Source organism: Malus sylvestris, chromosome 6 (assembly GCF_916048215.2).
Source record: "Malus sylvestris chromosome 6, drMalSylv7.2, whole genome shotgun sequence".
NCBI classification, from domain to species: domain Eukaryota; kingdom Viridiplantae; phylum Streptophyta; class Magnoliopsida; order Rosales; family Rosaceae; genus Malus; species Malus sylvestris.
The window spans coordinates 27,502,430-27,522,267 of record NC_062265.1 but is presented as its reverse complement, the minus strand read 5'-3'; the positions used below and the strand labels follow the sequence as shown (position 1 = coordinate 27,522,267).

The 19,838-nt window shown below is 38.3% G+C and overlaps 3 protein-coding genes and 1 long non-coding RNA gene across 5 annotated transcripts; 1 reads left to right on the top strand and 3 right to left on the bottom strand.

Annotated features, from left to right (window-relative positions):
• Window positions 1-6,439: 6,439 nt before the first annotated feature.
• On the bottom strand, window positions 6,440-7,190 carry LOC126625304 (uncharacterized). Its single transcript, XR_007624379.1, has 3 exons — window positions 7,011-7,190; window positions 6,735-6,795; window positions 6,440-6,662 (listed from the first exon to the last, which is right to left on the bottom strand). It is a non-coding gene; the product is annotated as an uncharacterized LOC126625304 (long non-coding RNA).
• Window positions 7,191-7,733: 543 nt separating this feature from the next.
• On the top strand, window positions 7,734-8,884 carry LOC126627087 (uncharacterized). Its single transcript, XM_050296510.1, has 2 exons — window positions 7,734-8,089; window positions 8,183-8,884. The coding sequence occupies exons 1-2, from the start codon at window positions 7,784-7,786 to the stop codon at window positions 8,747-8,749; spliced, it is 873 nt and encodes a 290-aa protein (XP_050152467.1). The 5' UTR covers window positions 7,734-7,783; the 3' UTR covers window positions 8,750-8,884.
• Window positions 8,885-12,198: 3,314 nt separating this feature from the next.
• Window positions 12,199-15,535, bottom strand: LOC126625793 (probable inactive purple acid phosphatase 27). Its single transcript, XM_050294874.1, has 11 exons — window positions 15,241-15,535; window positions 14,946-15,037; window positions 14,691-14,757; window positions 14,458-14,580; window positions 14,175-14,267; window positions 13,953-14,082; window positions 13,654-13,868; window positions 13,353-13,558; window positions 13,141-13,266; window positions 12,720-13,023; window positions 12,199-12,634 (listed from the first exon to the last, which is right to left on the bottom strand). Exons 1-11 carry the CDS (start codon window positions 15,439-15,441, stop codon window positions 12,329-12,331), a joined length of 1,863 nt encoding a protein of 620 aa, XP_050150831.1. The 5' UTR covers window positions 15,442-15,535; the 3' UTR covers window positions 12,199-12,328.
• A 1,195-nt stretch (window positions 15,536-16,730) lies between these two features.
• LOC126625797 (uncharacterized) lies at window positions 16,731-19,135 on the bottom strand. 2 transcript variants are annotated; one of them, XM_050294880.1, is made up of 5 exons: window positions 18,764-19,135; window positions 17,926-18,183; window positions 17,601-17,679; window positions 17,239-17,332; window positions 16,731-17,151 (listed from the first exon to the last, which is right to left on the bottom strand). In XM_050294880.1, the coding sequence occupies exons 1-5, from the start codon at window positions 19,082-19,084 to the stop codon at window positions 17,088-17,090; spliced, it is 816 nt and encodes a 271-aa protein (XP_050150837.1). In that variant the 5' UTR covers window positions 19,085-19,135; the 3' UTR covers window positions 16,731-17,087. The 2 variants fall into 2 exon arrangements, with proteins under 2 accessions (XP_050150837.1, XP_050150836.1); XM_050294879.1 differs by having other exon boundaries at window positions 17,833-18,183; window positions 18,764-19,134.
• Between the last annotated feature and the right edge of the window lie 703 nt (window positions 19,136-19,838).

The window sequence follows — 19,838 nt, the reverse complement described above, 5'->3', positions numbered from 1 at the left end:
CATAGCTAAGTGGCTTAACCCCAACGATGCCGTGGACACCCCGAGGGGGTGACTTTGACATAATCAAAAATCAAGGACTTAACCACAAGACAACTGTGATGCCTTAGGTCAAAGGACTACTTTGCATTATCCCAACCATGAGTTCTCATGTGACATGGAATATAAGAACTCTTCGTTGATCACGTTCAGTGAACTCATTCTCTATTGAGCACCTACGTACTTGTCTTGATGTCACACACACCAATGACTCGAGACTAATCACTCTCCCTGAGAGAAGACATAGTACGTACTGATCTTAACGGACTGTCAACGTCTAATTGGCAATCCTATGATCAGGAACATTTAGGATGTGTCTACGAAAGAATGGTCTCATGAATCTAACTTCATTAGATTACATTCTCCCAATCACATATTCCTTGGACTTTATCGTTTAAGCATATAACATTTATATGAGACGGCTCAAACAATAATTTATGCCCTTTATATGTAAAACTAGATTAGTTTAACATGTGAAATGTCCGTAAAGTATCATCACATGATTGGCTTTAGGGCACATTTCCAACAAGAGGAAGAAAAAAAAAAAGTTGCAGTTGGAGGAAAAAGAAGAAGAAGAAGAAAGAAGAAGAAAAAAAAAATGTGGATGACACGTGGCACCTAGTTATTGTCCATATGGGTGCCACGTCACAATTAACGGCAGATTTAATAGTTTGACTAACGGATTTATGAGACTGTCCCAAAATTTACACTTTATGTATGAATTTAAGATGAAAAAAACTTAATGTACTAAATGTTGAAAACCACGAAACATGAGGTAGTAAACAGTCTTATACCCAAAAAAAAAAAATACAAATTTCAAAACTCAGAGGTAAGAACCAATAGAGTCTAAACTTGGAGGTTGTTGATGCACAAACAGTTTTGTACCATATATTGGGCCTCAACATTTGGCGCCGTCTGTGGGAATCGATACGAAAAGTTATGTCGGTTCTCTTTCATTTTTTCACCTCCGCCGTGATTCTGCAAAACCCACAGAGACCAACACCACTACGATTTGGGAAAGAGAATGCCAGCTTATGGTGGCATGAAAAGTATTTACACCGCAGGGCCCTTATCAGTTGCCTCGAAAGATTCTGTGGTGAAGTTGGCCGAAAAGGATGGTCCATGAGTTTTCATCCTTCCGATGGCGGCTCAAGCTCACTTGCCACCACCGATGGCTCAAGCATCTATTCCTGACGGCCGGCGCCAGCTCAGGCGTCCTCGAGCTCGGCGACTGCTCCGCCACCGTCGCCGTCGAAGGCTGTCGCGTATCCGACGAGGCTTGGCTACGGAAAGTTCGGAGATGTCAGGGCCAACCAGTTGATAGTGGAGGTTGCAGCGGCGAGAGACCAACAACCCTACGATGGTGGTCCTTTTTACTTTTTCAAGCCTACTACTTGTAAACCTGAGTCGCTCATGGCATTTTTGGACCCTGTGGGAAATATATTCCCGGGAAGCATATTCGCAGCACTGGCGAGGTCAGAGCTTAAGCTCGGCGCCGAAGAACTCCGATGAAGGCAGCCTGGATTTCTTCTCGAAGAATCGTCGAACTCTCTCTGTAATTTCCTCCAACGAGTCTTCCGACGTTTCTGTGAAATTGGGGAGGCTGTCAGTTAGGGCACGTTAATTTAAACCCAAAGGTTTGGGGTCAATGAAGGAAATGCTGGAATTATGAGGAACCAAATCAGGTTGGCGATTCAGGAATCTGGGTTGGTCGAAAAGATTCAATCTTGCGGCTTTGAAGGGTTTTGGAGGGAGTTTATGCGGTAGAGGAGATTGGCGCAAATGACTGCTAGTTAACCCAAAAGTTTGTTGCCCACACAGAAGACACCAAGTTCATTTCTCTCTTGCTTGTGAACTCAGCTCACTCTGTCCCAACGATTCAACTCGGTGATGGCGGTTACGATTGTTCCAAGTTCACTTCTCCGAGTTCCCATCTTCACGACGACTTCTCCGCCGTTTGATCATCCTCGTTTGAGATCTTTTAGGACTTTTTTCACCTCCTAGTGTTACTCCGTGTTCAAGGCTGTGCTCGCCAATGGTGTGATCTCGACCGACGAGATACTCAGTTCCTAGCTTATCCTGCAGATTTCGAAGAGCTACAGTGCTTCATATGTGTCCCAATTTCCCAGGAAGCTGCCCTCATTGTCCTAATCTCCCAGCTTTCCAATGATAACTTCACGCAGGAGAACATGCAATGAACAGAGAGAAAGCAAAAGCAAAAAGAAAAAGAAAAAAGAAGAGTGAGAATGGATGGACACGACCAGGCTGTCCAAGAAAAGCAAGTGGGTTTGCAAGCAAAAGATACCTTACAAAACAACATGGGTGGACAGAGACGGAGCGAGGAGATCAAGAAAAGCAGAAAGCAAAAGCAGAAAGTGAAAGAAAATAAAAAGAAGCAGACATAATTGCGGTGGTGATGACATGCAGAAAAGGGAATTATGGGCGTGACCCATTGAGCAGAGGGTCGGATTTATTTTTGAATGATGTAAATTATTTTTCTTATCTTTCAAAGACATCTGTATAAACCCCATCAGAGGGTAATAAAAAAAAAAGTCAAGCCTAAAATAATGGGCTTGAATGTTGTGTGGAGGGCGAAGGCCCATGTGCCCAAAAGAGTCAGTCCCTCTATTATCACCAACTAGGTGATCAAAAGTACGTCCAGTACTACAAAAAATTATTCGGCAGCCTACCTGGTGATCAAAAGTACGCCCAGTACTACAAAAAATTATTCGGCAGCCTGCCGCTATTACCACTAACCAGGTGATCAAAAGTACGCCCAGTACTCCAAAATTATTCGGTAGCCTGCCGCTATTATCGCCAACCAGGTGATCAAAAGTACGTTCAGTACTCTAAAATTATACATGAGCATCACTCATATCAATCATACATAAACATTCATAAGCATCACTCATGTCAATCATACATAAACATTCATGACCATCATTCATGTCAACATTCATGAGCATCACTCATGTCAAACATTCATGAGCGTCACTCATGTCAACATCCATGAGCATCACTTATGTCAACATCCATGAGCATCACTCATGTCAATCAACATAAACATTCATGAGCATCACTCATGTAAATCTAGCTTCAAAAGCTTCATTTACAGAGTTTTAGCTTCGAAAGCTTCATTTATAGACTTCTAGCTTCGAAAGCTTCATTTATAGAACTCCAGCTTCGAAAGCTTCATTTATAGAGCTCTAGCTTCAAAAGCTTCATTTACAAAATCTCCAGATTCGAAAGCTTCATTTACAGAGCTCCATCTTCGAGAGCTTCAGCTTCAAAAGCTTCATTTACAAAGCTCCAACTTCAAAAGCTTCACTTGCAAAGCTTTACCTACAAAGCTTCAGTGTAGGGTATACAAATACCGCCTCCGAACAACCGCCACTTCGGCCCATACATGGATTCAATTTGAAGTCTCCAGCCAACAGACTCTATTGACTGAAGACTTGGGGGACTACATTATGTACCATATATTGGGCCTCAACTGGGCCTCATGAAAAATACTTGGGGGACTTAGCCCATTATTTATGTATTGAGGAGCGAGCCCTTATTCTATAAAATGGACTCCCTCACCTTCATTAGAGAGCATCGCCGCCAGCTGAGCAACCGCCTCGCCGCGAGCATCACTCCTAACCCATTGTTCATGTACTGAGAAGCGAGACCTTATTTTATAAAAGGGACTCCCTCACTTTTATTAAAGAGCATTGCCGCCAGCTGAGCAACCGTCTCGCCACGAGCATCACTCTTAGCCCATCACTTATGTATTGAGGAGCTAGCCCTTATTCTATAAAAGGGGCTCCCTCACCTTCAACGCCATAAGCTGAGCCAACCAAGGCAACATAAGCCACAAGCAGAGCAACTTCGCAACATGCGCTATGATGAGTAGATTTTATATTATATATTTTACCCTAATCTTAGTATATTTTGGTTAATATATTGGAAGAATTTTGATACTTTGAATTGTATTTTCAATATAGGACTTTCGACTTCCTCTGGAGCAAAACAGGACCAAATGGACGAATTTTGGAGTAATTCTAGTTGGAGGACGTTCATGAGTCACTTAGCTTGATCGTATCAAAATTTGGGATTTTTACACCAAGCGGTTATTTTCTGGCAATGAAATAAAGAAGCAGTGCGCAGTGCTGGAAAATGACGTTTTTGGGCTTAAATGACGTTTTTGGAGCCCAAGATGACCTCGGATGGGTTCGTGGCCTTCTGGAAAAGTGTTCAGAATATTCCAAACATTAAATCCAGCTATATTGGGCCAGTTTTGGAGCAGCTTATGGGCCAAAACGTGGCTGTTCAGAATTTAGACGAATTTTGCTATTTTTATTTAGGGTTTTTATTAATTTTAGTTGGCTAGGGTTTGGTGGTGGCTTGGAAAATATATTGCTTAGCCGCCTACAGTTTTAGAAAAACGTTTATTTTTATGCAATTTTGGAGACAGAGAGAAGGGTTAGGGTTTTGAAGATTTTCTACTTGAAGGTGCTTTCAATCCTTTTCTTGAATATATTTTCTATGATTTCAATTATGAGTATGCGTAACTAATTTCTTTTGCTAGGACGAAGCCTTAAGCCTTAGCATGAATATGTGATTTTTATTTAATTGCTTATGATTGATTGCATGCGTACTTTGAATTGTTAATCACCGGGATAAAAACTATCTAATTGTTTTAATGCCTGATCACCATTAGAATCTTTAGAAAAGTAATTTGATGCAATTTTGGTCGGAAGGTTCCCTGAAATTGACGCTGGCTTCTTGTGATTAATAATTGTAATTTCTCTTAGGATGAATATCACGTCTTAAGGAGTGTATGGTTTTTCAAAAGATTTTCATAAAGCATAATGAGTCTTTCATGTTTAGATTTGATCCGAACGTCCGGATGGGTTGCATGTTAGATATACGTTCTATGTTGGAGGTTCTAAGTAGAATATGAATTAGGAAAATCTAACCTTCAAAGTGGCATGTGTAGATTATAAGTAATTGGTAAAAATTCATAGGATTGCTAGGTGACGGTGGAACTCTAGTGCTTTCTTAATTTGATTTCTCTCAAAACTATTTTCTTTTCTCTCTAGTTTTAATATTGCAGATTGTCATATCATTAATAGTTAAATTCGTTTTTAATTTAAGTAGGTTATAAAATCAATCATCTAAATTTCTACTTTACAATCATTAATTGGAATCTGATTTGTTTCGAATTATTTAATAATCCCTGTGGAGAATGACCTTACGAGATCTGTTTCTACTACAATAACCTTGTAATTCTTGCAAGTAAAATAGGAGGTTTTTATCGCATTCACATAAATAGTAAAAATCCTATCACGCTACTTCTAGTTGAGCATCATTTCAGATTGAGCATCATTTCAGATTGAGCACCACCTCATATCAAGTATCAGTTCAAGACGACATCTAGTTATTTCGGCCCACACATGGACTGAATTTCAAGTCTTCAACCAAAAGACTGTCTTGACTGAAGACTTGGGGGACTACTGTTTGTATCATACTTAGGGCCTCCGTATTTAGACCTCGTATAAATACTCGGGAGACTCAAATGTAATTATGTAATAAATGGAGGGGCAAATATGTAAAAAGGGAAGGAGACCTTATTTTATAAAAGGGTCTCTTCACCCTTACAAACCTCAAGCCCTCTCACCCTCACAAAGCTCATCTCTCTCAAGCTCTCATGCTCACAAACAGAGAGCCCTCTCTCAAACTCTCTCTTTCTCTGGAGGACTCCCCCTCACTCTTGTAATCCATACATATAGTTAGAGAAATACAATATCAGTGTGGACGTAGCCCAAACCTTAGGGTGAACCACGATATATCTTGTGTTATTTACTCAAATGCAGATTCACGGTCGGATTTACGTTGTTCCAAGACCTCTGGTTTTGTGCATCAACAGAGGTGATTAACTCTCTCTTCCCAATTAAGACCTCGTTTAGATGTACTTTTAAAATGATTGAAAACACTTTTGGTGAAAATGTTTTTGAAATCAATATTTAGTAAAAATGTAAGTAAATATTGAAAAAGCACTTAAAGTGCTTCCTAGAAGAAGCACGTAAATGATGTTTCTTGTAAAAAGCACTTTAAGTGCTTTCGGAACCCAATTTTTTTTTTTTAAATTGTTTTCAATTATTTTAAAAACACATCCAAACGAGATCTAAAGCTGACAGATGTGGCCTCTTACACACCAAGCATCTGTCTTGGTATTTTATATTAATATTAAAAAATTTCCCTTTAACAACTTTAAGATTAATATTTCAATTTGTCTTGGTATTTTATATTAATATTAAAAATTTACCCTTTAACAACTTTAACATTAATATTTCAACAGACATGAGAGGTCATGTGTTTGCATAACATAGGGTTTTCTTTCTTCTTGAACACCCTTCGCCAAGCTCAGCCATGTTCATGGATTCCGTCAAAACGCTAGCACATACCTAATTCCAGATCACAAATACAAGAAACAAGGCAAATGGTACTAATGGTATATTTGGTCTGCATTTCTTTTACCTGTTGATGTGCATATTTGAAGTCTTCCATGTTTAAAGGCCGGATATCGGCACTCCCACTCAAGCCGGAGCTGGTTTACCTTCTGCTAGGGCTGCAGCTACCTCCTGCATGCCATCAGTGAAACATACAAGATTAAAGTTACGTGAAAAAATGGTGAAAAAACACGAAAGATCGACCTTTTTTTTCCTTCTCCATAAGCTCTTTAATTGGATGGTGTGCAGCAGTTACACATAGATCCTGCATTGTAGTAAATAATTTTTCATAGACACTAGATCCGTCATCAAAGTAAAAAGGGAATTGTTACTAGTACTTTAGAAAATAATTTAGATCCTGGCCTCCCTTTATAATTTTAAATAGGGAGTAGTACAAAATGACATGTTTGGAATGCCAATAGTAACTTCTAACAAGAAGCAAGAAAATGAGAAAAACGCTATCACACATTTATATGTTACCTTAAGGTCACACTCGCGATTGCATCAAAATCAGCATCAGAAGATAAGTCCTCTTTGGCCAGTATGACTTTCAATATCTTTGCTCTATTGGGGAGCATCCGGCAAGTTTATCATCAATGTGTTGAAGTCAAGAAGCTAATATAAACCAAGGAAGTGTGACAATACATCAATCTTTTGAAGGCATAAGGCCATCTCCAACCGAAGGGTCCAGAGGGCCAGAGGGTTGAAAATAGCCCTAAAACCATCTCCAACCGAGGGCTAGGCCAGAGGGCTCTGGAATCTGCGAGGGCCCCACGGGATCGGATCGGAGACAGCATTAAAGAGCTTTTTTTTAATAGTTCTACTATTAGTGTCGGTTATAACCGACACTAATAGTTTGAAATGTTTTTTAATGTAACGGCTAGCTGAGTCAGCTAGCCGTTGGTTTTTTTTATTTATTTTTTATTTTATTTATTTTAAACATTTTTTTCTTCTATAAATATGGTGAAGTTCTTTCAATTCTTCACTTCATTTGCAATATTTCCTTCTTCAATATTTTTCAATATTTCCTTCAATATATTTCTCAATATTTCCTTCAATATTTCCTTCAATATATTTTCTAATATTTCCTTCATCTATAATATTTGTTTCAATTTTTCAATATTTATTTCAATATATTTTCCAATATTTCCTTCATCTATAATATTTGTTTCAATATTTCCTTCATCTATAATATTTCTTCATTTCATTTGCAATATTTCCTTCAATATTTCCTTCATTTTTTTTCAAAAAAAATGGCCTCATCTGCAATGAAAGGTAGGGCTTGGACCCGAAAAGAAGATGAAGCTCTTTGCAAGGCTTATAGATGGATCTCAGAAGATAGTGTGAGGGGAATTTCTCAAACAAGTGAAGGTGTTTGGACTCGTGTGTCCAAAAAATACTTAGAGTTCTACGAAGGCACCATTCCACCGAATACCCGAAACCACGAAAGTTGTTCTTCAAGATGGAAGAAACATCTTCATCCAAGTTTGAATAAATGGCATCAAGCACTATTAGCAGCAACAAGTAGACATGAAAGCGGCGCCAATTACTATGACGAAGTTAGTGTTTTTACAGTTTATTTTAAATGTTTAATTATATTACATTAATTTCGTGAATTAATTTCCTAAAATTTTTTTAATTATATTTTCTAGGTACGCCAAGCGGAGGAATTGTATATGGAGGGCAGCTCAAAACCCTTTCAGTTTCACGGTTGTTGGGAAATTTGTAAAGGGTGGGTGTTATTTGAAGATCCACCTCAACATAGAGTGGATTCTTTGGAAGCTGCATCCCCATCTGTAGATATGAATGAAGATGGATCTCCTACCATTCAACAAACAAGGGTAGAAAATCCGACTCCGTCCGAAATTTCTTTACCTAGAGCTATGGGACGAAACAAGGCCCGAAGGTTGAGGGAAAAGGGCAAGGCAAATGCTGATTACACCGCTCAACATGAAGTGGCGGCCTCATTTCGATTACTGGCGGAGCAAAATGCCCGTGAGGCGGAAGAAAGGAAGTGTAGACATGAAGAGCGAGCCAAACAAATACAAGAAGAGATGGATGATAAGAATATGGAAAGGAACACTTCGAATTACACTCCAATGAGTAAGGCCTATTTTGATAGGAAAAAAAAAGAAATTATGGCTCGGCGGCAATTGTTTACCTCTGACTATACTCCTACAATGGCGGATGATGAAGATGATATTGATTATGGATATTAAATTTAAGTCGTTGTAATTTTTAAATTTAAGTTAATGTTGTTTTTAAATTTAATTTGTAGTGTTTAAATATAAGTTGTTGTTTTTAAATTTAAGTTGTTGTAGTTTTTAAATTTAAATAATAAATTATGTTTGGCCTTATAGCCCTTTGGCCCTCGGTTGGAGACGGTTTTTTGTGACAGGGCTAAAACGAGCCCTTTGGCCCTCTGGCCCTCGGTTGGAGACGGAGGCAAATATGGTCATGTACTGTTCATTAAAATATTAATATCTTGGGGAATATTGGAGGGCCAGAGGGCTCAAATGAGCCCTCTGGCCAGCCTTCGGTTGGAGATGGCCTAAAATGATGGCTTAAAGCCCATCCCACAGTCTTCTCCAAGACCTACTCTAATCCTTAGAGTAAAACTTAAATTTAGGATCTAAGCTTACCCCAATTTGCTTCAACCGTTGGGGCAAATATATATATATATATATATATATATATATGAGTTAAACCCAAAATTCATTTATGGGTTAAATTTAGCGTGAGATTTTCCCTGAGTTAGTGGGGTTGGCCCACTCTATATATATATATATTTTTTTTTTGTTTGTTTTATATTTATAAATTCATTGAATCCAACGGCTAAAATCTAATTTGATTAAATCCAACGATTAAAAAAAAAATTCTAACGGTCCAAATTTAAATCCAATGGCTAAAATATTTAAAAAATATATATTTTATGTGTTCCGTATTCTTTCATAGTGTTCCACGAGTTTTATGGTGCAAGTTTAGTGAGTTTTCAATATTTATCGAAATCTAAATAGTTTTAGGTTAAAATGTTCATAAAATTAAATTATGATAGTCTACATAATTTATTTTTAAGTTACTTTAAGAAAAAAATTATCCTAAATTCATTATTTGATAATCTCAGACTAAAAATTTAGGGAGGTTTAATGAAAAGGGCTTGAGCCAACAAATATTTAATAAAAAATCATCCAAAAATGTTATTTAACCAAAAGGGCTCAAAGTTTAATAAAAACCCATCATCTTTTCACCCTTCTCTGGCTTAAGCAGTGCAAGCTCCGCACAACACTTGGGTTTTTTCAACTTCTCCAACAACGGCAACCCCAACAACAACATCTTCGGTGTCGAGTTTGAGTCTTTGAAAACCAAGAGTTTCAGGATCCTAATGACAACCATGTTGGTTTGGACATCAACTCCCTTACGTCTAATGTTTCGAGCACCACTGGGTATTGGAGTGGCAGACTTGATCAAGATTTCAACGAGTTGAAGCTCAACAATGGAATTAACTATCAAGTGTGGATTGATTTTATGGGCTTGAGAATTAACGTGACCATGGCTCATGCCGGCGTGGCAAAAACAACCAAATCGAATTCCTCCATTTTAAAAACAACCAAATCAAAGTTGAAAAAGGAAACATTCATTAGCACAAAGCCGCCGAACACAAGTTCAAAGAAGTTTAATGGTCGAAAATGGGGAAAAAGTGTCTGAAAAAAAAGAACCAAAACATAAAACTGTTTCTGGAGAACCCAAAACATAATACTGTTTCTGGAAGAAAAAAAAAATCAGATACAGTGTTTGTTTTGTTTGGCATAAATAAACACTGTATCTGGAAAGAAAAGAACCAAAATTCAGAAACAGTAACTTAAATTCCAGAAACAGTGACTTAAATTTCAAAAAAATGACTTAGATTCCAGAAACAGTCTATGTTTTAACCTTTGATTGTTTCTTTTCTTTCATGCATCAGTTGATTATATTTAAGAAACAAGGTAATTTGCTTTGAATCCAAATACAGTGAATTTCACTATTTATTTTCTAGCTTACATTTAAGAAACAATGTGTCTATTTCATTTGGATCCAGAAACAGTGACTTAGATTCAAGAAGTAAAGTAACTTAGGTTCCAGAAACAGTGACTTAGATTCCAGAAACAGTGTTACTTAAAATCCAGAGATAGTTTATTTTTACAGTCCAGAAACAGTGACTCGTCTTTATTATTGAATAACATGCAGATCTCAAATTAATTTTCTGGAGAAACAAACGATAAACTCCACTGATGAAGAAAAATTGAAAAACAGTATATCAAATACATTATGAATAATAACGACGATCACATTTCAACGAAATAATACAAAATACAGTATGAGGATCTATATTTTTGTTTCAAAGAAAAAGAAGAAGGTCTGCAAAACAACGATGAACTCCATTAACAACGAAAATCTGGAACTCAATCTAAAAAAGTTAGGGGTGAAATTTAATATGGGCCTTGTACTAATCATTAAACAAAACTTATAACATGGTTTTTTATTAAAACTAAAATTTTTCAAGCCCTTTTCATTAGTTTTCCTAAAAATTTAACCTAGAAGGATTGAAAGAGAAACTATTTTTGAGTTAAAACTTGAATTTTTTGGGTTAAAATTTTTAAGTTTTAACTCAAGGAGATGGTCTAAGCCTGCAAAACAGGAGATTTTAAAAAAAAAGTGAAGTAAGTTATCAGAAACTCATCAAAACCTTACGAAACTAATGAGCTCTTGACATATCAGAAATACAGCGCACTTTCATTTGCAAGTATTTGATCCTTGATGCGTAGTGTCTTGACATATCAGGTGCTGCTTCTCAATATATGTTTACTTTGATCACTCGAAAGTCTAACCGCAACCTTCCTTCTAAACATCCTTTAACGTAGGCTGTTTGGTCCATTGTGACATTAGCAAGAAATGCTACTCCCAAGCTTAATGTCTCGTTCGAGTCACAAATCTCTGCTATTTTGCAAATTTCTTTCTTCTCTCTTGGAACCCTCTCTTCACAGTTACAGTGAGACTTGCTCACTCTGGAAATACAAAAGCAAGCACTTTGGTATGAGTGGTTTTGAGAAACATATGGACACGTTTGCGCTGCAACGTCTTCATTGTGATCTTTTTGTTCTTTTATCAGCCTAATTTTTCGAAAAGTTGAATAGCGCTTATCAGATTCATATCACAGGCCAACTTGTCAGATTCATATCACAGGCCAACTCATCAGATTCGTATCACAGGCCAACGTATTGACCTGGACATGTCTCTAAAAGTACCATTGATTAACTGAATTTGTGACATTCCTGGACTATGAAGGCGAACTTGCTTCGGACTAGACAGTGGACATAGCTGAGGGTTTACTTCATCAATTCACGTCCATTACGAACATAGTAAAGAGTCAACAAGAAATGCAGAAATACTTGACATAGCAAATGATTTTAAAGTTCTGTAACGTAATGTGATAGCTAAATTTCGGATGGATACCTTTCAGTCGTTATACCAATTAAGCGATTTAACTTTGTAATGTGACAACCTTTAGATCTGAAATTCCTTAGAGAAGCGCCTTCTCCAAATGTACTGCAAACACTTAAAAGACTTTTTCTACTGAACACATTTTAACGTTTTCTACCAAAAACTCACGAATACGCGGTCTTAAATGCAGTTTTAGTTATCTGAAAGCGCTTGAAATCCCTTTCAAAATAAAATAATACTTCAAGAATACATTGTCGATTGTTCGATGCACAATTTCTTGTCAAGAATACATCATTTGTTGATCAGAAAACAAGTGTTCATCATGTAGCTAAAGTAGTTGGTTCACAACCATCATGAACACAAGCCAAAACATCTTTATAATCCCTTGAGATAGTGAAGGAATCATACACCTTCCCATCATTGCTCTTCTTGTACTCAAACAGAAGCGACGAGTGGTTAAATGCCGTAAGTTTTACGAAGCCAAAGTCGGAATCTCTGAAAAGGCTCCAACTCGTTTGCACTGGGCCAAAAGCCGATAAGTGGCTGCCTCCTCCACCAACAACAACATGTATAGTTCCATTCACAGTTCCTGAGTAATGAGACTTTTCTGTATTCACACACTGATTCTGCAGCACACGAACGTCATTGATGAAGGATCAGAATACAACATGTGTGCAATTTCTAGTTAATACAATCTTTTGTGTGCGTTACCTGGTAAATGGGGCATGTTCTTTCGTAGTTATGGACATGACCGTAAAATGCAATGTCCACCTTGTACTTTTGCCAAAGCTTTTGCAAGCTTTCCCTTCCCATAGGCTCGCCAAATGCGCCATCTTGCCACTGTGCGGACGAATAACCAAGAACACGATGAGCAGCAAATATCAGCCAAGGCTGTTTCTGCCTGTCCGCGGACGCAAGGCATTTCTCAATGAATATGTACTGCTCAGAGCCTTCCCTCCAATCGTGCTCACTGTCAGCTATGCAAAAATGGAACATCCCATAATCTGTCGAATACCTGTAAAAGAACAGTTACAATATGCTCAACTATCCAATTTATCGGATGATTGGTATACTTTTATTTTGCAAAATAATTGGTTAAGTAGCTTGTGACACAAGCATTCTTGTTATTTACCAGAACTTCGCTCTGTTCTCAGCAGGAACATAAAACATAGTCTCCGCCAGGACACCACATTCGCCGCCTGAATCATTGCCGTCATAGAAGGATCCTGTCCCTGGTGCATCGCGTTCGTGATTGCCACTGTTGGAACACTTCATGTGAGTTTCAGAGGGAAATGTGAACTTATACATACATGCACAGAAACAAGGATAAATCGAGCAACAAACCTTGCAATCATATATGGCACATTTGATGCAATCGGCTCCACCTGTGACGTGAACTGATCCCACTGTGAGATGTATCCATTGGCATAGACAATATCTCCGATGTGAAATACTATGTCAATGTTATCTAAGTCCTTTATCAGTGTATCTGTTGTATTGAGTGAGCCGGGCTGATAATCAGCGTATTCATTTGAACCGTCACGCTCAGCCTGAAATTTATGAAACGAAAAGTGAATTTTCGTGACCCAGCTTGATAATATGAACATTCACCAAGCCAGATAGTTCTTATTTTTCTTGATGTTACCTTTCCCATGTCGCCAAATATAACTACGCGCTGTAATGAGTCCTCCCCCGGGTATGGTGATGACTTGAAGTGGTAGGACTTGCTCCAGATATAGGAACCATTAGATAATTTATGACCGAGCTTGTAAGTGTACAATGAGTTTGGCCACAAATCTTTTAGAAAACTTGTATGGATGAAACCAGGATCCCGCCAACCAACTGTTCGCGCTGGTGGACCTGCAAATCACAAGAACTTTTACATTAATTTCTTGTTTCGATTGGCCTTATCTGTATGAATTGGATTGATCATATTATCCGTACCACACAAGCTTCCTCGAGGGAAAGTCAGTGTTCCTGCTGGAGATCGAGTTTGAGCTTCACCCTTGAGACCCCACTCGACAAAAGGTACAGCTTTGTTGATGTTGTAGCCGCTTGTCCAGGTTACTGTCATCTGCAAAAGAACAAAAGAACATTATTATAACTCAATTTCCGTCCAGATTTTTATGAGAAAGGAAAGTGGTGGATACAATTATATAAACTTACTTCATTCCAGTCCTTCCCTTGAGCAAGACGCGGGTAAAGGGGTACATTCGGATTAACAAAACTTATAGAATTAGAAACTGCCACCAGTTTTGGCTGCATTTTGTGGATATATAGTTAGACAACACTTGGAAGTGTCACTGTTAGCATGAAGAAAAACACGAAAATGGTGACTCACTTGAAGTTTGATTAGTCTTTCCAAAAACAATCAATTAGCTGAAATATTGAAACAGTGATATTTAACATTGTATGAAGCAAAGCTGAAAGAGAAGGGACATGAACGCACGGTAGACAGCCCGCCTGAGAATAATGCGAATGAAAAATCCGCCCGTTGATTGATCAACTGAAACTTCAAAGAAGCCTTGCCTGTTTTCGTATAGCCAGTATTGGAATCATTGGCAAATCTGTACTGAAATGAGAACATCAAGATTTCAGTACGCACGTCAACGGTTAGAGAACAATAAGAGCTATAATTTCCTCAAATTCGAAGAGAGATTATGAATTTGAAATAACACAAACCTTTATCGGAGCTGAGCATATATTTGGAGCCACTTCTCTATCGTCGGTAGGTGGACAAGTCGATGAACTGCCATAAAATATTGAGTTCGTGAATCTACTAATTTTTCTTTTGGTGTGAAAGTATGACATTCTATATTAATCTAATCTAACTACGGGGAAAGCATCCGCTTTAGTCAATGTGACTACACCTACGCTTGCAAGAAACGGATTATGTTGAAAACAACGGAGATTAAGAGTTAACAAGATGGACATTACTTGAAATCTGCAGGAGAAAAGACTGCCAACCAATCATCTTCAGCAGGCTTCGGACTTACAACTTCAATAGTTACCCACTGAGAATCTTCCCCCTGCGCATAAAGTGAATTTTTCAGCCAAAATCATCGTCAAGATTATATAGATACATATATATATATATATATATATATATATATATACGTATGTATATATATGTATATGAGAAACTTCATAAGGGGATTCCGCTCCGCTGTTCATGTAGCAGGATACTCGATATACATATGGGCCAATAGCGAGGAGATGCAGGATGACATACTTTGGTGCCAAGAAGGACAGGGTAAGCTTTGACGGAAGCATTTTCGTGAAGCTCGTAAACAGCTCGGTGGATTTGAATCTTGGACAGCGGCTGCACCCCGTCGCCGGCGTGCTTCTTGTGACTGTGATCAGCTGCTGTGAACTGCACCAGCAAAACCAACACCAACACAACTTTGACGGACAAGAAGCTGTAGCCCTCCATCTGTCCAAATTTCTGAGACCCCAAGTGTTTAAGCCTTGATGTTTCAGCCAGCTTGTAAAGTAGCAGGCCAACCAAATTTGTCTCTACCTCTTTCTTCTTCTGACTTTTATTTCAGAATTATCGTAATTGTTGACTAAAATTGCCGACTTTTGGTGTTGGATTTATTGTTAAGCCTGCACCACACGTGAGTGAGCTATTGTATTATATTTGTGGTGTTTCTTCCAAGAAGCTGCATTTCTAAGGTTCTTATTAATTATTTTGGTGAACATACGTCTACGTTTTAGTAGTATTTCTCTCGGCTTTTACGTGGAAGGTTTCAAGTTCGAGTTGTGAGGATGACGAGTTTAATATCAATTTATTACGGTTGGCTCGTTGTTTGACTTACCTAAAATTCTCAATTCTTTTAGTTTAATATCGTCGGATAAAATATAAAATTAAAAAACATACAAACAGAGTCTCACCCCTATTCCTTATTGTTTAGGTAATAAACTATTTTAAGAATCTTGCAGTGCAAGGATAGCCAATTGACCGGACACACGGTGTTTTCGTATAGGATAATACTAGAGACTAAATTTTGTCGATAAATTTAATCTTGCTAGCATTACCCTTCGTATATCCAAATCTATACAACAAGAACGGGTATGTAACGAATGAATCCGATTCTTCACATATCTCGTACTTGAACAACCAGGTATCATTCCTGTTCATGACTTCCGATTCCGAGTCGGTAAGCATGCAGCCAGTGTGAACACATACCAAGCACAGGGCAGTTTCTAAGCAATAACTTAGTCTACACATTTGAACAAGTAGAATTTGAAAAACATAAAAATTGTAGATTTATGAGAGCATATTCTCCGTATCATGCTCTTGCACCACAAGCTTCTTCAGTTGACGAAACTAAAATCCAATGCAAGTCAAGGTTAACGATTCATTAATTTAGGAGAGGTAATGTCAGTACAATTACAACGGAAATATATAATCTCGGAGAAGTAGTATCCGGGTTTCCACTGTTCTAAAAATTCCCGCCTACTGCCACCTAAGCGCTAGGCGGTTGGCCACCGTTCTGATTAATGCTTAAGCGTTCAAAAATTAAGAAATGGCGCCTATACCTGCATAGGTGCCCGCCTAACTGCCTAGGCACCCGCCTAACCCCGTCTAGACCTGCCTAGGTTGCGACTCACTTAAACAGAAAATAAATAACTTCATTTTGCATTTTATTTTTTTTCAATAAAATGTAAGAGACTTGTTGAATACTTAAATGAACACACATTATATGTTAGTTCCCCATGTTTTCGTTATGTTCCAATACTTCATAACATATATGTCATTCTATTTTGTAGTTTATGATGTAATTACATATATTTTAAGTATACACATACACTTATTTACACGAAATATAATAGATTTATTTAAATCCGTCTTGGCACCCGCCTAGGCCCTCCCTAGCTGCCTAGGCGTTAGGCTCCAACTCGCCGCCCGACTAACGTCTAGCGTCTTTTAGAACCTTGTTTTCCTAAGAAGAACTATCATTCAGATCGGTCAAAAGTGAAAAAAACTAGTAATGAGTCAGCAAAGCTCTAGCAACATTACAGAACTACAAAAGTGCAGGCAGGACTCCGGCACGAGCTTGGTGTTGCATATTCCCTTCATTTGTTCGTATCTACGCGCGTTAAAAAGATGGGGGCAAGCAGCTTCTCCAGCTCCACTAATCTGAAACCACATGAAAATAATTAGTAAACAAACAGAAACATGTTCTGGAGCATAAAATGCAGCAGAAAACATCAATCGTGGACTTACATCTCGTATTTCTGAATTGCTTCCTTTCGTTTCATCGCATATGCATCACTATCTTTAGGTACATTGATCAACGCATTGCATACAGATAGTGGAGCTGGGAAGCAGGTCAAACCAACAGAATTTGAGTCAAATAACAAAATTAAGAAGAAAAAAATGCAACAGCTTGTGTATCATTTAATATAATCTATATAGCTATTAATGGCCTTTAAACCGAGTTTATTTTGTTCAATTTTAGGCAATGGCTCCATTCTCCGTAACGCAACCAAACTAGAGAATGTGCTGTCGAAAAGACAAGCATATCGATCATTCCATTTAGAATGGTTTTCAAATATTCCCTAGATTATAAAGAAAATGGTCCATACATGGCACTGGAGCTTCTTGTTTCATCTGCACGTCTTTGTGAACCTTTAGAGCGGCTGGTGTGTCGGGCTGCACGATACCCTGCTCAACACGAGCAATATAACCACGTAAACCATCTAAACAGCCTACAGAAATACATAGCAGTCGAGTGAAACTTTTGAATAGATTATGATCATTTAGTGGATGCATCCTCCATTGCAAGAAATAAAAACTACTGAGACAAACAATTCTTACTGCTGTGGTATATATGGAAGAAGCATCTGCATCTTCAGACGGACGCTTGGAATTTTCTAGGGTAATTGGGCTAAAACAAGAAGTATCCAATACCTTCTTCTTTTCCCGCCTCTTCAATATCTTCATATGGCACTTCTTGATATAGTGCATCAAATGATACTTAGAATGCCTAGAGCACAACTCTGCTTGGATATCCTGGTTCTCAGTTAGCCAGTCTGCTATATCTTTGGACTTAACCACGTCATCTTTATCCAACGATTCTAACCAAATATAAACCGGTCTCCACTGATCAGTGCGTTTAAATCGAGCATGTGGAATATCAACATCACCTTGGTCTTCTTCCTTTCCTTCCTGCCATTTAACATTACAGAACCCATGTCAAAACTTCTGCATAGTATGAAAAGAGCATTAGCCTAAAACTAAAAACCAAAGCCGAGTTAAATAATCCTAAGTAATATTATCAATTCAAACATCAATGGTGTATTTCCCAAAATCGATTAGTAAATTAGAAAAAACACCTATGACAATTATAAGTTTTACAGAAACACAAGAGCTTAATTGGAGAAAAGAACTCCTCAACTATCTACTCGCCATGCTCTAATTGATTCTTAGTTGCGAAATTCCGTTCTTACCTTTCTTCATTGCAAAGCAACAAGAGTATTTTTCTAATGTATGGGGTTCGAGGTGGCTTTCGCAAAGTGTAAACTTTTCAAGGGTTTATAAGCGAAAAGCCGCTCATTTTAACTCTACCCCATAACCACATTTGCCTAGTAATCTGCCAGAAGGCACCCAAAACTTTCACTAATTTGCCTAAAAATCTCATCGTTCTAATCCCAATAGCTTAATCACACAAAGATTACACCTTTAACAAAAACCCAATTTGTATTCGAAGGGTTATCAAAATATGAAACTGAATTGGTGAATTTGGGACCTGACTGGGGAGTCGCATGCAATTCTGAATGGCAATGAGGCGGTGGCAGAGGTCGGCCCGGGGCATTGATTTGATGCCTTGGGGTATGAAATCGAAGTTGGAGTCGATCCAGGTTTCGACCTCGTCCATGGAGACAGCTTTGGCCTCGGGAAACGAGCAGAGCCAAGCTCGGGCCATGGTCTCCCATTCCTGGGAGGACTGCTCGCTAGTGTTGTCGGTGTCGGAAACTCTCTGTTCCGCCGCCGCGTCTTCTTCTTCGGTTGCCGCTGGCGGTGGTGCTGGTGGTGTCGCTGCTAGGGTTTGGTCACCGGAGCTCGACATTTTGGTTCCCGCGAAGAGAGCGGAAGCTAACAGTCTGTGAACCGTAATTAAAAACCGGGGGCGGGAACGACGTCGTTTTAAGGGTGACATCTATTTTTTTATTATTCATATTTTAACCCCAAGGGTTGAGCTGAGTTTTAAAAATAGGCCACATAATTTTTGTTTTAGCTTTTCACACCCTGTTTAAATTGTACCAATTTAAAACTTCCATCACGTTGACCAAAGGATCTGCTAATTGCTGAAATGATCGTGTGTAAGAGGAGAACAACTCGTACAGTCACCATCACGTCCGGTGCCGATAATACAATGCTATATGATGAGACGCATGTCACGGGACATGACGTCAGCATGCCTCACAAATTCTAATTAGGAACGTGAGACTTTATATAGTATAACATGATGACATGCGAAATAAAAAATAAAGATTATATTTCTCATATATCAAAAGTATATGTTGTAGTTCTTAATTCTTAGCAAAAATAAAGAGAGTAGATGTTGGAAGTCAAGCAATTTTCTTAATTTAAATTTTGTAACAAAATTTCTGGAATGCTTTCTCAATAACTGCATCCAATTGCTCTATATAGTTATCCCAAGCAGTGTTGTGATTGGCTCATATTTTGAGCTGGCAACAATTAAGTGACTTTGTGTGTTATGCTTTCGGAGTAGTGACCAAATGTGTCCATATCTCATTTCGGCTAATAATGGAAGACAATGATGATGTTTGCTTGGGATTCTTTTGTTTTGGCCTTTTTTC

Coding starts and splice junctions, on each gene's coding strand:
- LOC126625793 (XM_050294874.1), bottom strand. CDS start 15,441: ATGGAGGGCTACAGCTTCTTGTCCGTCAAAGTTGTGTTGGTGTTGGTT. Junction 14,268..14,457: donor TCTCAGGCGGGCTGTCTACC/GTGCGTTCATGT, acceptor CACAAAATGCAG/CCAAAACTGGTGGCAGTTTC. Junction 13,267..13,352: donor GTGCCATATATGATTGCAAG/GTTTGTTGCTCG, acceptor GTGTTCCAACAG/TGGCAATCACGAACGCGATG.
- LOC126627087 (XM_050296510.1), top strand. CDS start 7,784: ATGGCCTCATCTGCAATGAAAGGTAGGGCTTGGACCCGAAAAGAAGAT. Junction 8,090..8,182: donor GCGCCAATTACTATGACGAA/GTTAGTGTTTTT, acceptor TATATTTTCTAG/GTACGCCAAGCGGAGGAATT.
- LOC126625797 (XM_050294879.1), bottom strand. CDS start 19,084: ATGTCGAGCTCCGGTGACCAAACCCTAGCAGCGACACCACCAGCACCA. Junction 17,680..17,832: donor CTTCCATATATACCACAGCA/GTAAGAATTGTT, acceptor CGTGTTGAGCAG/GGTATCGTGCAGCCCGACAC. Junction 17,152..17,238: donor GCAATTCAGAAATACGAGAT/GTAAGTCCACGA, acceptor ATGTGGTTTCAG/ATTAGTGGAGCTGGAGAAGC.